General features: G+C 39.0%; 2 protein-coding genes across 3 annotated transcripts; both read left to right on the top strand.

The window, feature by feature from the left end:
* The first annotated feature begins 467 nt into the window (after nucleotides 1–467).
* Nucleotides 468–8,415, top strand: LOC113023834 (polymeric immunoglobulin receptor-like). 2 transcript variants are annotated; one of them, XM_026170234.1, is made up of 8 exons: nucleotides 468–510; nucleotides 702–1,028; nucleotides 2,159–2,479; nucleotides 2,585–2,884; nucleotides 3,555–3,653; nucleotides 3,972–4,073; nucleotides 4,150–4,226; nucleotides 8,088–8,415. In XM_026170234.1, exons 1-8 carry the CDS (start codon nucleotides 474–476, stop codon nucleotides 8,229–8,231), a joined length of 1,407 nt encoding a protein of 468 aa, XP_026026019.1. In that variant the 5' UTR covers nucleotides 468–473; the 3' UTR covers nucleotides 8,232–8,415. The 2 variants fall into 2 exon arrangements, with proteins under 2 accessions (XP_026026019.1, XP_026026020.1); XM_026170235.1 differs by lacking the exon at nucleotides 3,555–3,653.
* A 2,266-nt stretch (nucleotides 8,416–10,681) lies between these two features.
* Nucleotides 10,682–13,782, top strand: LOC113023403 (polymeric immunoglobulin receptor-like). Its single transcript, XM_026169405.1, has 5 exons — nucleotides 10,682–10,722; nucleotides 10,859–11,185; nucleotides 12,394–12,714; nucleotides 12,835–13,136; nucleotides 13,774–13,782. Exons 1-5 carry the CDS (start codon nucleotides 10,686–10,688, stop codon nucleotides 13,780–13,782), a joined length of 996 nt encoding a protein of 331 aa, XP_026025190.1. The 5' UTR covers nucleotides 10,682–10,685.
* Nucleotides 13,783–15,110: the final 1,328 nt, after the last annotated feature.

Here is a 15,110-nt window from a genome sequence, read left to right as displayed (position 1 = left end):
TGTTTCTGGACTCTGGCTTTTCCTTCAGTCCTGCCACTGCACCATGGTAAATTGTGCTCTTAACCTTCAAAGTGGATCTTGCACATAAATCCAAAATGATTTTAACACAATCTAACATTAGTGAATATTTGTTCAGTTATTGTCCTGTTTTATGATATTAGGCTGTAGTGCCCCTCAGTCGAAGGAAAATAAAATGCTATGTTACATTTACCAACTTCATAGGAACTGTTTTTAGTGTAAACCTCAGAATAATACTCACACAAATAATTCACAAGAAAAAAGTCAGTTTATTTACTACCAGTCTAATCAGTCTAAATGACAAGAGTTTCCACATTAAAAATGCAATTGTGCAAGGACTAAAAAAAATTGCTCATAATGCAGAAGTGAAAGTCTTCTGCATCTATAACTTCTATGGGCGTCATTTATTCACAGGATTTCCTCTTAAGTTTTTATTTCTATGAAGCAAAGCAAAGATGTGGAGCTTTCAAAACCTGCTGTTGACCATCTGCAGTGAGTTATTTTAATGAGTACATTAGTAAAAAAGATGAAGACTAAAGATAAATCTAGACTAATTGTGTACTTAAATACTACTCCTGATTTTTTCTTTTCTTTACAGAGCAGTAACAATACTAGCTTGAATGCCTAAATGGAAAAAACAAAAAAAACAAAACAATGATCTTTATATTTTCTTTACGTTACAGTTGTTCTGAGGTGTGTGACCAGTGCAGTAGGGGTGATCCATGTGACTGGATATGTGGGGAGTATAGTTAAAGTTTCCTGTTCCTATGATGAGGGTTACGAGTCTTATGAGAAGTATCTGTGTAAGAACAACTGTGGTGGCAGTGATGTTCTTATTACAACATCGGAATCATGGAAAAATAAATACAGGATCAATGATGACAAAACAGCACGAATCTTCACAACAACCATCTCTGATCTTCATTCTGAGGATGCTGGGAAATACTGGTGTGGAGTGACCATAACTGGAAAAGATATCTACACTGAAGTTGAGCTGAAATTAGTGCCAGGTAAACAGGGACTTCCAAAAAATGAATTATAGTTGAGTAAAATTCATATATAGAAGATGTTCATGATTGTAGAGCTTAAAGGTGAGAACAGATAAAATGTAACTGGTAAACAATTACTTGACTTTACTTAATTTTATTTATATAGTGCTAGGTCACAAAAACCAGTCTCCTCAAGGTACTTTACATTGTATAGTAAAGACTAGGGATGGGTATCGTAACCCGGTTCTTGTTGAGAACCGGTTCCCACTGTTTCAATTCCTTGGAATTGTTTGCCATTTTTGCAAACGATTCCCTTATCGATTCCAGTCGCCCCGAATGACGTCACCACGTTGCAGAACGCCATTTACCTGGCAGGAAACACGGCGCCTAAATGGCTCAAACGCTCAAAAGTTTGGTTATATTTCATGAGAACGGATGGTCTGGCTGGCTCAGATGCTGGCAGTTGTCGCTGCAGTCTACTGGTAGCGTCTCCTTTCAGGCCAGGATAGACGAATGTCACCGAGCAGTGACTAAGTTTGTGGTAAAAGGCTTGCACCCATTTGCCACAGCAGATGATTTTCGGTAAGTGAATGTGTTTAATTGTAGGCAGGGACATTACTGGATATTCTTGTGTAATTGCTACTGAATAATTTATGTTATACTTTATTATTGCTACAGAAGAATATTTATTTTATTATTTTACATTTACAATTTTTTTTCCTGGGGACCCTGTGACACCCCATTGAAGAGCCGTAGGCTGTGGATCTCTTAAGATCTCACTGTCGGGTTTGTAAGGCCATGTTACTCCTATCTTGTTCAAAGAGAAGATATAAAACAAAGTTCTAAGCTATTCGACCTTAGTGTTCTCCTTTTTTAAAGAGAATCGATAAAGAATCGAATCGTTAAACAGAATCGAAAATGGAATCGGAATCGTGAAAATCTTATCAATACCCATCCCTAGTAAAGACATTATGTCTTTATGACATTCCTACAGTTTAACTAATTATTAAGATCTATCATTGATAGAGCTGGGTATCAGATATAGCAATTATGTTTGGTTTGTTTAAAATGTACTTGTTGCAGCATGTTGAATATAAAATATCATATCTCTATTCTCTTTTCTTTTCTGATGCTCTTTACCTTCTTGACAGACAGATGCTGTGACACTGTGACTACAGTCCAAAGTTATGAGGGATACTCTGAGTCCATCAGTTGTCCATATGACTCTCAGTATCAGAACAACTTCAAGTACATCTGCAGAGGAAACCTGCCCTCCACATGTCTGCAGCAGGCACTAATCACCTCTAACAACAGAGAAAATCGACGATTCAGACTTGATGATGAAAAAATGTTAAGAAAGTTTACAGTGGCCATTAGCAATTTGACTCAAAGTGATTCAGGGTCATACCTCTGTGGTGTCCAAAGAAACTCTGACCTGGATGTTTTCTCTGCTGTTGAGCTGAAGGTCAAAGGTGTGAGGTTATAATTACATAATTACACTAACAAAAAGGAAATAATTTCTTCTAAAAGGCTCTCTAAGAAACTCTTTAAATTATTTGTCTCTTTCAATCTGGCAGAGTGGTGCTGCGTCAAGTCAACTAAAGTAACAGGTACTGCAGGGCATCCATTAACTCTGCAGTGCCCTTATCCTTCACAAAATCAAAATAACAGGAAGTTCCTCTGTAAAGGAGACCACCGCAACAGCTGCAGAGACATGGCGATGATTGAAAGCAGACTCACACTACGAGATGATATTTATTCCAACTCTTTCTCAGTGACGATCACAAAGATACAAGCGGATGATGCTGGGACATACTGGTGTGGGTCAGACTCACAATGGAGAGTTGGAAACCATGTTAAGATTCAGCTGTCAGTTGGTGAGATGAATACTTGTGTACACAAAAATAAAATGGCCAGAGCTGTAAGTAACATCCTTTTTTGCAGCCCAGTGTGTAAATATAGACTGTGTATGGTGGTTCAGTTTTTTTGTAGTGCCAAACATAGAACAAGAGGTTGGTGCAGTCCAGCAACTTAACACAACCAGAGTGAACTACTTTTTAGAAGTCATATTTTTACCCTAACACCAAACTATCATTTGAAGTTTTTAATCTTTATGTAGCTTATTTGTTAAAAAATTTTCTAAGATTATCTGGTTAATAAAAGTTTACAAACACTCCAATGCCATTTCTGATTCTGTACTTAGTTATATGAGCTAAAAGTGAATGCTGGAGGTTAAAGGTAATTATTAAAGTTCATAGAGCAGAGAGGGAAAAAAACAGGAAAACCAAATATTTATATTCTGTATTTAAATCATTTTAATCAGTGTTCCACTAAACTATATATCTAAATATAAAACCATAGATGTTAAGTGGTCTACTGACTATTTTAATGTATAAATTGACAAACAAAGAATCTGATTTCAGGTAAGTGAATAGTTTAAGAGTGAAAGCCAATCTGGATCTCTCTGAAACTGTTCACTCAATTTAAAATAGATTATTGTATTATGATGAAGTTTCTAAGAACATTGAAAGTCTTTTTCTTCAACAGTGTCTCCACAGCACACCAGCACTGTACCTTCCACAATGGAAATTCCAGGAAAAACTACAACACACAATAAAACTACAACTCAAAATAGACCTAATAAAGGTACAGTGTATACAATGTGTCTTTTAGTGTGTGCTGTACTGTTGATCAGTTATGTGAGATAGCTTATGGAGAGATAACGTACTTTATGGTTACAATTGGAAATAGTTTTTTGAGTACAGTTTCAGCAAGTCCCCTGGGAGTGAATGTAGACCATGGTAAAATGAGTGTCAAAACAGCAGAGGGTCTATGTTTTATTAATAGATTAAAAAAAATAGATATAAAAAGAAAACTACCATCTGAGCCCACAGTTCAACTTGTCTTAGTGTAAAAAGGAAGTCTGTACTTTTACTGGGTTCTGTTTTGGTTTCTGCTTTTCAGATGCAGGGCAGTATGTGGTTTATGCTGTGCCCGCTGTGCTGCTGCTACTGATTTGTGCCCTCGTGGTTACAGTTTATCAATGCAAACATCAGAAAGTAAAAGGTATATTTTATGGGCAAATGTACTCAAATGTGCATGCAAAAAGAACACAACCATGTTTTATGCTGTGTGTTTTCAGACGGTAAAGCTGTCATGAACAGAAATGCAGAGAACGAAGAAGGTTTAGAGGAAGTGACGGCTGGTGCAGAAAATAACGTAAGGAAACTAAAGTCCAAAGCCTTAACAGTGTGCTCTATCTATGACAAGTCTCACTATGTACAAACAAGCAATGTTTTATTTTTCTTAAATGAGTTCAGTACAGTACTGCGCAAACGTCTTGAGCTATCCCTCATTTCTTGTAATTTTTGAAAGTTCTTCGGGCTTTCTGAATCTTAAAAGTCTTTATGAAATCTTCCTCAGACACTGGCTGCTTTTTCCCTCCTTCTCAGTCCAATCCCTTTATCTGACTATTTTCACAGTAAATGTTTTTAATATTATCGTTAAGCCACCTAACATTGACCCGTGAATCACAGACAGTGTTGGGAAGGTTACTTTTAAAATGTATTCCATTACAGAATACAGAATACATGCCCCAAAATGTATTCTGTAACGTATTCCGTTACGTTACTCAATGACAGTAACGTATTCTGAATACTTTGGATTACTTAATATATTATCATGCTTTTTACAACAACGTGAATGTACTATTGCTGTGTGATTTATTACTATTACTGAAGGTCCGCGACTCCGAACTGTAGTAAAGGGACCCCTGACTAATACAGCGGGGTCCCTGTTGGGTCGTAGCCGAAAAATAGCTTTACTTTGTTGTGTGAGTCAACTCTGCTTGCCAGAGACAGAGAGAGGCGTTGAAAGACTGCTCCAACGGAACTTATTGTTTTCGGAGGAAAACACGAACACGGTGTACAGTCGAGTCTTAATAGCTTACTTACAACTGGGCTCGTCAGGCACTCTTCTCGGCTGAAGTGGTTATTATTATATTTACATGCTTCCAGCTCCCGTTTTTGCTCGATGACAACTCGTACCTTTCCACTCTCCTTTTTCTCCCTCCTCGCGCTCACAGACACATAACGTGTATGGCAGTCCATTCTCCCTGCAACACGGACTACACTGCCCATGATGCTACATTCTTTAGAGCTATGCTTGTAGCATTCTGCCTGTTAGCTTAGCACAACAACAACGAAAAGGCGCTCTCTCACCCAGGAAACACACAGTCGCAGAGAGAGAGAGAGCGTCGCCCTGTAACCATGGCAACCGTAACGCTGCCGCCTGGAACAACAGAACGTAGCTGTCAAACAAAACCCAAACAGTCCTGACCCGCAACAATATCAAACAGGAAAGTACCGCAGTGTAATCCATTTATTTCAACAAAGTAACTGTATTCTGAATACCACCTTTTTAAACGGTAACTGTAACGGAATACAGTTACTCATATTTTGTATTTTAAATACGTAACGGTGGTACATGTATTCCGTTACTCCCCAACACTGATCACAGAAGCATAAAAAATGCATCAAACTCATGGGGTGAGCCTGTCAAGAAGTCATTCTCAATCGAAGGAAACAGAAAAGGCAGAGGTATGCCAAATTATCCAAGAACTGGACTGACAATTAGTGACTATAAGTCTTATGGGATGATAAATTTTATAAGAAAATTATGAATGTGTTTCAAACTGTCATCAGTAGGTGCAGGGGAGGTACGGAGAGAACAGTACAACAGTACTCTCTGTTGTTGTTTGGGGCTGAATTCAAACAAGTGGTCTTTGGGATCTTATTAACATTGATGGAATTATGAACACAGAAAATCACCATCAGATTTTGATCTATCGTTCAATACCATCTGGAAATAATTCTAACAAAAGGTCATTTGTCAGCATGATAATGATCCCAATCCCAACAATGATCAGGTAGAGTTTCACGATATACCAAATCAGCTTTTATTATTCATGGTTTTTGTTATTTTACTGATAGCAAACTGATGTTTGAATCTTTCATTCAGATTCATCCACAATGTTACTATCCATCCATCCATCTTCATCCGCTTTGTCCAGGGCCGGGTCGCGGGGGCAGCAGCCTAAGCAAAGAGGCCCAGACCTCCCTCTCCCCAGCCACCTCCTCCAGCTTATCCGGGGGAATACCAAGGCGTTCCCAGGCCAGCCGAGAGATATAATCTCTCCAGCGTGTCCTGGGTCTGCCCCGGGGCCTCCTCCCGGTGGGACATGCCTGGAACACCTCACCCAGGAGGCGCCCAGCGGGCATCCTTGTCAGATGCCCGAACCACCTCAGCTGGCTCCTTTCGATGTGGAGCAGCAGCTGCTCTACTCTGAGCCCCTCCTGGATGGCCGAACTTCTCACCCTATCTCTAAGGGAGAGGCCAGCCACCCTTCGGAGGAAGCTCATTTCTGCCGCTTGTATCCGCGATCTCGTTCTTTCGGTCACTACCCACAGCTCGTGGCCATAGGTCAGGGTAGGGACGTAGATCGACCGGTAAATTGAGAGCTTCGCTTTTACACTCAGCTCCCTCTTCACCACGACGGACCGGTGCAGCGTCCGCATTACTGCAGCTGCAGCCCCAATCCGTCTGTCGATCTCCGGCTTCCTTCTCCCATCACTCGCGAACAAGACCCCGAGATACTTGAACTCCTCCACTTGGGGCAGGAACTCATCCCCGACCCGGAGTGGGCACTCCACCCTTTTCCGGCTGAGAACCATGGCCTCAGATTTGGAGGTGCTGATCCTCATTCCCGCTGCTTCACACTCGGCTGCGAACCGTTCCAGTGCGAGCTGGAGGCCCTCACCCGATGAAGCCAACAGAACCACATCATCTGCAAAAATCAGAGATGAGATTCTGAGGCCACCAAAGCGAAAGCCCTCCTCCACTTGGCTGCGCCTAGAAATCCTGTCCATAAAAATTATGAACAGAACCGGAGACAAAGGGCAGCCCTGGCGGAGCCCATCACCCACCGGGAACGAGTCCGACTTATTGCCGGCAATGCGAACCAAGCTCTTGCAACGGTTGTATAGGGATCGAATGGCCCGTAGCAATGGGCCAGACACCCCATATTCCCGCAACACCTCCCACAGGACACCCCGAGGGACACGGTCGAATGCCTTCTCCAAGTCCACAAAACACATGTAGACTGGTTGGGCAAACTCCCATGCACCCTCAAGTATCCTGGAGAGGATAAAGAGCTGGTCCAGTGTTCCGCGACCTGGACGAAAACCGCATTGTTCCTCCTGTATCCGAGGTTCGACTAACGGACGAACTCTCCTTTCCAGCACCCTGGCATAGACTTTCCCAGGGAGGCTGAGGAGTGTGATCCCCCCTGTAGTTGGAACACACCCTCCGGTCCCACAATGTTACTATTCAGTACTAATATATGATAAAATGAGGAAGTTATCACATTCAAAATCACCATCATCACTTAAACGCTTTTCGATCTGTTCTTCATTACCATAAAGAAACCGCATGATAGTGATTAGATGACACAAAACTTTGATGCTCATCTTGAAATTGTGGCAGGAATTCTCAAAATGTACGATGGCTGAGTGCCAATTAACCCACATAGACAGATTGGACAAACTTAGTGAGAGAGTAAGCGAACAACCAGTGATCAGCAATACTTAACAGTTTTAGGGAGATATAATTAGCTAAGATGTTAAAACAGAAGAGGGAAAAAAAGAGAAGTTCTCCCTTGGTTGGTTTTGCACTTCTGTAGTGTGAAATTAACCATTGACTAAAGAAACATAGCGCATTCGCTCATTGAAGTATTTGGGGGTAGCATGAAATGTTATTGAGGACAGCCACTGGCCCACAGGCTACACTTAGAGAGCCGAACTTTACACTGTCTATGTGGTTTAGCTTACAATGTGTGAAAAGCATCTAATTTGAGATTTTTAAAATTCTTTTGACCTTAAAACTAAACTATGTAATTTATTTGCAGCAATATTTGAAGCATCATCTGTTTTTGTAATTTTTCTATCAGAATTCAAATTGTTAAAAAATGTTTGCTTTAAAAAATGACATAACATCATGTGTTGTTCATTGGTCTCTGAATAGATCTACGGAAATGAAGAAGTTGTGAGGTACAAACAACAGAGTGCCTGTAACAACTATGACGATGCAGGTGAAGATGAACCAGACTATGAAAACTTCACAACATCTGAAGAAGTTTACTGTAATGAAAATTTCCACAGAAGATAAACAGAGTATGCATTTCATGTCAAAATGTGGGTTTCACCTATATAGATTTTAACTTGTTTGATTTCTCTTTAACTGTTGAACAACAAATTTTAATGAACAGCCTTCTCTTTGTCACACTGAAAAGCTCTTTATGCGTGTGTAGCTTGACTTGTTTTTATAGCTTAATTTTTATTGTTTAGTGTTTTTTCTGACGTTGTGGAAAAACTCAAACTAAATTACTAAGATGAGAGCAAAGTAAATAAATAGCAAGCAAAATGAAATCTAATGTTGTTTCATATAGTAATAAGTTCAACAATATGTTTAACTGTTTCTGCCTTATTTGAGCTGCAACATTGTTACATTCTGGTCATTCAAAGTATTTGGATTTAAATAGAGCAGTAAAACATAAAAGGTTACAGTTTGGAGTTTTCATTTTATGATGCTTTTTTCTGTTTGTTGCAAATGGAGCTGGATAATGGATACGATTTTACAGAAAAAAAAAGCAAACAATCAGGGTGCAATTCTTCATAAGATGTCATATAACTGTCCAATGAGGGCAAAAGAGTAGTAGGTTTTTTTTTCCTTCAGACAAGCCAGAAACCACTTCAAAAAACAGTTTTAGTGTCACTGCTTAGTGTGTCACACTGAGCCCTCTGCTGGTGCTGTTTTAGCTTAACACCAAATACAGTAATTGTGTTGCAGAAATTGAGACAAGATTTCAGATTGCATAACTTGTTAACAGGTATTAAGATTCGTGCATATTTATTGAAAAACTTTAATTTTTATGTTTTGATATTCTTAGAAATGCCATACTTAATGTTATAACCTTTTTTAATCACTAATTACAGTTAAACACACTAAACATAGGATTTGATGGATCACATCAAATAATAGGTTATGGACCTTTTAGTAAGAGCAAAAATAACTTTATTCTATATTCTTGCGTGAACATTTTGGACTTTCCAGACAGAAACAAACATGACAAAAATAAACATGTTCCTCTTTTTCGATAAATCTTTCCATGAAATTCGGAAATGGCAGTCGTGGTAAGCACATCACAAGGGAGACTGAAGACTTTAAAATGGAAAAATAAAAGCACAGTTTTCACGCTACATTCAGATGTGTCAAGTTGCTAAAAGAATCAGAATCAGAAACTTTATTGTCATTGTCATGAGAACAACGAAATTAAGAATGGGGAAAGTCACCTAAAATTTATCAATGAACAAATCTGTTGTGGTTTGTGCTCACTGCATAAAAACAGAAAGCTAAATATAATTCCAAATGGATGCAGTATGACAGGCAGACACTGATAATAACCTATCTGAGAGGGACTGAATAATCTCTGTATTCATGAAAATGTTGATCACATGTGTAATATTCAGTCATACACACTGACTTAAGCTATCAGCCAATGCTATCACCCATGCAGATCAAACTCACACCTGTTGCTACACAACAGACGAATAAAATAGTAGAATTTTACTCACCAAAACTTAAACACAGACTTCCTGAGCAACTGTGCTCCAACACCAAAAACACAGTCAAGACATCTGTTTTGGTGTCACCACACCTGTCACACCCATCAACTCCAACTGGTATTTAGTGTGTGTTTGTGTGTGCGTGAGAGGGAGAGAGAGAGAAAATGGATTGATGTATTTTTCAACTACTTATACTTAAGAAGTTACTTTATCAATAATAGAAAAATAAACGAATAGTCTGTCAATCTCTACTTAGTAATTTTGAAACATATGAAAACTGTTAACAGCCAGTTTTATTTTTTCTTTCCAAGCTATTGCGACAAAATGGCTTAAGTGGCTTCATTGTATGGGTTCGCTTGACTCAGTAATTGACAGTTTGTGTTTACGGGTATGTTAAGAAAGTTTGCGACATTGGTGCATTGTAAAGTGCTGCAGCGAAGTTCATAGTTGCAGCATTTATTTTTGTATTTTCATAACTTTAAACTTAAAACTGATCAATTTTACTACATTAGTATCATCTGATAGGACTAGATAGCTGCTTTACCAAATACAGGGACAGTTGTATTTGTACAAATTCCTGGCTTATTGACCAAACAGTAACTAAGAAATTAATTAAAAGAGAACAAAAATCAGCAGATACGTTTTTAATTACAAAAGAAAAATGCTGGTTTTATATTAATGAATAAGTTATAATAATACGATATAACACTCAGAGCTTTTAGCCAGTGATGTTAGTTTTGATTATATAAGCAAAGTTTTATAAATACATTTAAATATTTTTTATTTAGCACAAGACTTTAAACTGAACAGTGCTGTTTATGAGACGTGTTCACCATAAGGTGGCACATGTCAGCCATTTTACACATTTTAAAATACGCAGCCACCTAATAATGTGTAGTCCCCTCTGTGCTGATAGGCTTCCCCACTGCATGCAAAATATTTCTTAGTATTAAGAGTACTTCCTGTCAAGTTTCTGTTTTGATGAGCCAAAGCGAAGATGTGGAGACTTCGAAACCTGCTCTTCACCCTCTGCAGTAAGTTGTTTAAAGAGCTAAAAAAAAAAACATAACACACCCTTTATTGGACTTAGGAATTGTATTATTATTCATGAATGTTGACATGAAAAAATAAACAATTATATAATTTTTTTATAATTTCTTTACTTTACAGTTGCTCTGGGATGTGTGACCAGTGCAGGAGGGGTGATACTTGTGACTGGATATGTGGGGGGGAAGGTAAATGTTTCCTGCACTTATGGTCACGGTTATGAGTCTTATGAGAAGTACCTGTGTAAGGATGTCTGTGGTGACAATGATGTTCTTATTACAACATCACAACAAAAAAACCCCAAATACTCAGCCTGTGATGACAAAAAGGCACGAACCTTCACAGTGACCGTCTCTGATCTTACATCTGAGGACGCTGGGAAATACTGGTGTGGAGTGACCAGAACAGGACAAGATATCTACACTGAAGTGAAGCTGAAATTAGCACCAGGTAAATAAAGCATTCCAAATTAGTCAAGAAAAAAATCACATATAAAAGACATATATACATACATATAAATGTACAGTAAATCAAAACATAACTGGTAAAGGATTACAGTGGTCTCTCGCTATAATGCGGTTCACCTTTCACGGCCTCTCTGTTTCACTGATTTTTTTTTGTGCAATTTTGCATGCTTGTTTTTTGGGGGGGACTTTTTTACAGCGCATTGTGTTCTGCGCCCTGATCGGCTGTAGACCATTGTCAATCAGTCTCTTCCACGCCGTGTCTTCTGCACAGTGCAGAATGTGTCCAGCTTGTCAAATTTACATAAATCTTCGATCCCTAGCAGTGTGACTCTGAAGTGCTGTACTGTATATTTGTAAGTTTTCTCCCCCACAAACACAATAATGTCGATGAAACGTTTTGCACAGTCAAAGGCACCTACGGTAGCACCTAAGAGGCAGAGGAAGATGCTAACCATTGCACAAAAAGTTGGACTTCTGGACATGCTAAAGAAGTTAGAAGTTACCGTATTTTTCGGACCAGAAGGTGCATTAAGTGAAACAAAACAGTCAGATAAGGCAAACTTTACTCAACTCACTCTTCTTGCTTCCTCTACTTCCGTACCATTGATTCATTAATGTTGCATTCTCTGGCAGCTGCTCTATACTCATGGTCTGGACCTGAAAACAGGGTTTGATCTTTGGTTTCATTCTATAATACTGGACTTATTTTTCTATGAAAATTTGAAGTTTGAGAGTGTTTAAACAAGAGAGAAAAGTGTGAAAATGTTCATGCCTGTCTTAGAAAACTGTCTAAAGTGTGGTTTTACAGCCTTAAAACATCTATGATAATTGTAAAAAAATAAAGCTGGCTACTTTGCGGATTTAACCTATTGCGGGTTATTTTTAGAACGCAACTCCCGTGATAAACGAGGGACCACTGGACTTGCTTTTATAACATGGCTGCACATGACATATGACAGCCTGGATCGATCTTTATTAAGATCCCATAAAGGGAATGAATTGCACATATAAATAGGAAACAGTAATAACCACACATAAAACTAATGGATAGGGCGATGGCTGAGTGCACAAATGTCTGTGAAGGAAAGTTATTACTTTAAACATACAATAAACAATAGGCTCAATATGAAATATTATACCTCTCCTCTGTGGTTATAACACATTTTCTACTGCAATTTATGTTTTTGACAGACAGCTGCTGTAACACTGTGACCATAATCCAAAGTTATGAGGGATATTCAGGGGACATCATTTGTTCGTATGAGCCTCGGTACCAGAACTACTTCAAGTACATCTGCAGAGGAAAGCGGTCCTCCACGTGTCTGCAACAGGCACTAATCACCTCTGACAACAAACAAAATGGTAGAATCAAATTTAATGATGATAAGAGGTCAGGAAAATTCACAATGACCATCACCAGTTTGGCCCAAAGTGATTCAGGAACATACCTCTGTGGTGTCCAAAAAAACTCTGTCCTGGATGTTTTTTCTGCTGTTGAACTGAACGTCAAAGGTGAGAGGTCATAGTCATATCTCATATGTCATTGTTTTGTTTTTGTTTTTTTAAAGGACTCTTTTATATGGTTTGATACTTGATCATCCTTTAATATTTTTTTGTTTTCCAATCTGACAGAGTGGTGCTGTGTCAAGTCAAAAACAACAAGTGGGACTGCAGGATATCCACTAACATTTCAGTGCCCTTATCCTTCACAACATCATGATAATAGCAAGTTTCTCTGCAAAGGAGACCACCGCAACAATTGTACAAATGTGACGAGTCAAAGCAGGTTCACAGTGCAAGATGATGGTTTTTCCCACTTTTTCTTGGTGATGATCGCAGAGCTGGAAACAGCTGATGCTGGGACATACTGGTGTGGGTCAGACTCACAGTGGAGAGTTGAAAACTACACTAAGGTTGAGCTGTCAGTGGGTAAGGTGAACAACCATTTACATGACAGCAAAATTAATAGAGCTGAAAGTTCCATCTTTGTTTGGACCCCACTAAACATGGGACTGTGGTTTATGGTTTAGTTATCTGACATGATCAAATAATTGCAAAACCAGCAGCACCATGCATCACACAATTTGCAAGCAATCTGCCAAAATTAGGACTACTGAGAACACCACTTACTTATACTTAGACATATCACTTCCCAAATCTTTTGCTGGCTTCAGTGTGTGTGTGTGTGTGTGTGTGTGTGTGTGTGCATGTGTTAAATTTTCTCTTTTTTCAGACGATTCTCTATTTCCCCTAAAAATGGTTATGCCTCTCCAAAAACCATGACATTGGTCACTTAAATCACACCTTTGCACTTCAGCTGGTTGTCTTACCTATACTCACGTATCTAAAAGCACTGAGTTGCTGTTATGTGACTACAACAAAAATTTAGTTATTTTTAGGGGATGTGTGTAGTTTCATGTTTACAATGTAGATAATTCCCCCTGGGATTAAACCAAGTCAATCCGGTCTTTAAGTGATGACATAATGAACCCTGCTTCCAGGACCAAACTACTCTGCATTTATTAAGGCTGTTTTTTTAAACATGTTTTAATGCTTTATATCTTGTTATAGTTAATCTGAACAAGCCCCTAAAAAAAGGTAGTGATCACTGTTGGCCTCTCTCATTTTTTATTACTACTATTCATTTTAGAGCTTTTAGCTTTAAAAGCTCTAAAGCTCTCTCTGAAAAGCCTTTAGTTAATCCAAAATGCTGCAGCAAGAGTATTGACAGGGACTAGAAAGAGAGAGCATATTTCTCCTATATAGGCTTCCCTTCATTGTCTCCCTGTTAAATCCAGAACTGAATTCAAAATCCTGCCCCTGTAATACAAGGTTTTAAATAATCAGGCCCCATCTTATCGTAATGACCTTATAGTACCATATCACCCTATTAGAGCACTTCGCTCTCGCACTGCAGGCTTACTTGTTGTTCCTAGAGTATTTAAAAGTAGAATGGGAGGGAGACCCTTCAGTTTTCAGGCCCCTCTTCTGTGGAACCAGCTTCCAGTTTGGATTTGGGAGACAGACACTATTTCTACTTCTAAGATTAGGCTTAAAACTTTTCTTTTTTGCTAAAGCATATAGTTAGGGCTTGATCAGGTGACCCTGAATCCTCCTTTAATTATGCTACAATAGACGTAGGCTGCTGGGGGATTTCCATGATACATTAAGCGTTTCCTTTTCAGTCACCTTTCTCACTCAACATGTGTTAATAGACCTCTCTGCTGATTCACACTTGTTATTAATCTCTGTCTCTCTTCCACAGCATGTCTTTATCCTGTCTTCCTCCTCTCACCCCAACCGGTGGCAGCAGATGCCCCCCCCCCCCCTCTAGCCTGGTTCTACTGGAGGTTTCTTCCTGTTAAAAGGGAGTTTTTCCTTCCCACTGTCGCCAAAGTGCTCATAGGGTGTCATATGATTGTTGGTTTTTTTTCTTTGTATCTATTATTGTAGGGTCTAACTTACAATATAAAGCGCCTTGAGGCGACTGTTGTTGTGATTTGGCGCTATATAAATAAAATTGAATTGAATTAAGCTCTTATACCTTACCTTACGTAACTACAGCCCAGCCCATGCAGCAGTATATTAATGACTAACCTCATATTGTGGATGGATTATCTCAGTTGTTCTCCTGACTGAAGTTTGGTCCGTTTACAGCATCCTGCCATGTGATTGCATTTGTCCCTAACCATCGGGAACCCTCATGCTAACGGTTACCGAATGGAAAAAAGTTAGCGTTAATCCTCCAGCTTCACTGTGCTACTGTGTTTATATTATGCTAACCATAGCTGCGTAGCTAGCCACCACGTAGCACATCATTATATACCAGGTAACCTAACTTCAGTAACCCTACAAACGTCAGTACGGTTTAATGTTTTTTTCTTCATTTATAATGGAAGTGATAGCAG

The sequence above is a fragment of the Astatotilapia calliptera genome, chromosome 6, assembly GCF_900246225.1.
Source record: "Astatotilapia calliptera chromosome 6, fAstCal1.2, whole genome shotgun sequence".
NCBI classification, from domain to species: Eukaryota; Metazoa; Chordata; class Actinopteri; order Cichliformes; family Cichlidae; genus Astatotilapia; species Astatotilapia calliptera.
This window is presented reverse-complemented; position numbering and strand designations above follow the sequence as displayed.

Bases quoted from the DNA above. Each gene is read 5' to 3' on its own strand.
- LOC113023834 (XM_026170234.1), top strand. From the start codon at position 474: ATGTGGAGCTTTCAAAACCTGCTGTTGACCATCTGCA. The intron at 2,480-2,584 runs GTGTGAGGTTAT...TCAATCTGGCAG, and splicing joins TGTTGAGCTGAAGGTCAAAG to AGTGGTGCTGCGTCAAGTCA. The intron at 2,885-3,554 runs GTGAGATGAATA...TTTCTTCAACAG, and splicing joins TAAGATTCAGCTGTCAGTTG to TGTCTCCACAGCACACCAGC.
- LOC113023403 (XM_026169405.1), top strand. From the start codon at position 10,686: ATGTGGAGACTTCGAAACCTGCTCTTCACCCTCTGCA. The intron at 10,723-10,858 runs GTAAGTTGTTTA...TTTACTTTACAG, and splicing joins CCTGCTCTTCACCCTCTGCA to TTGCTCTGGGATGTGTGACC. The intron at 12,715-12,834 runs GTGAGAGGTCAT...CCAATCTGACAG, and splicing joins TGTTGAACTGAACGTCAAAG to AGTGGTGCTGTGTCAAGTCA.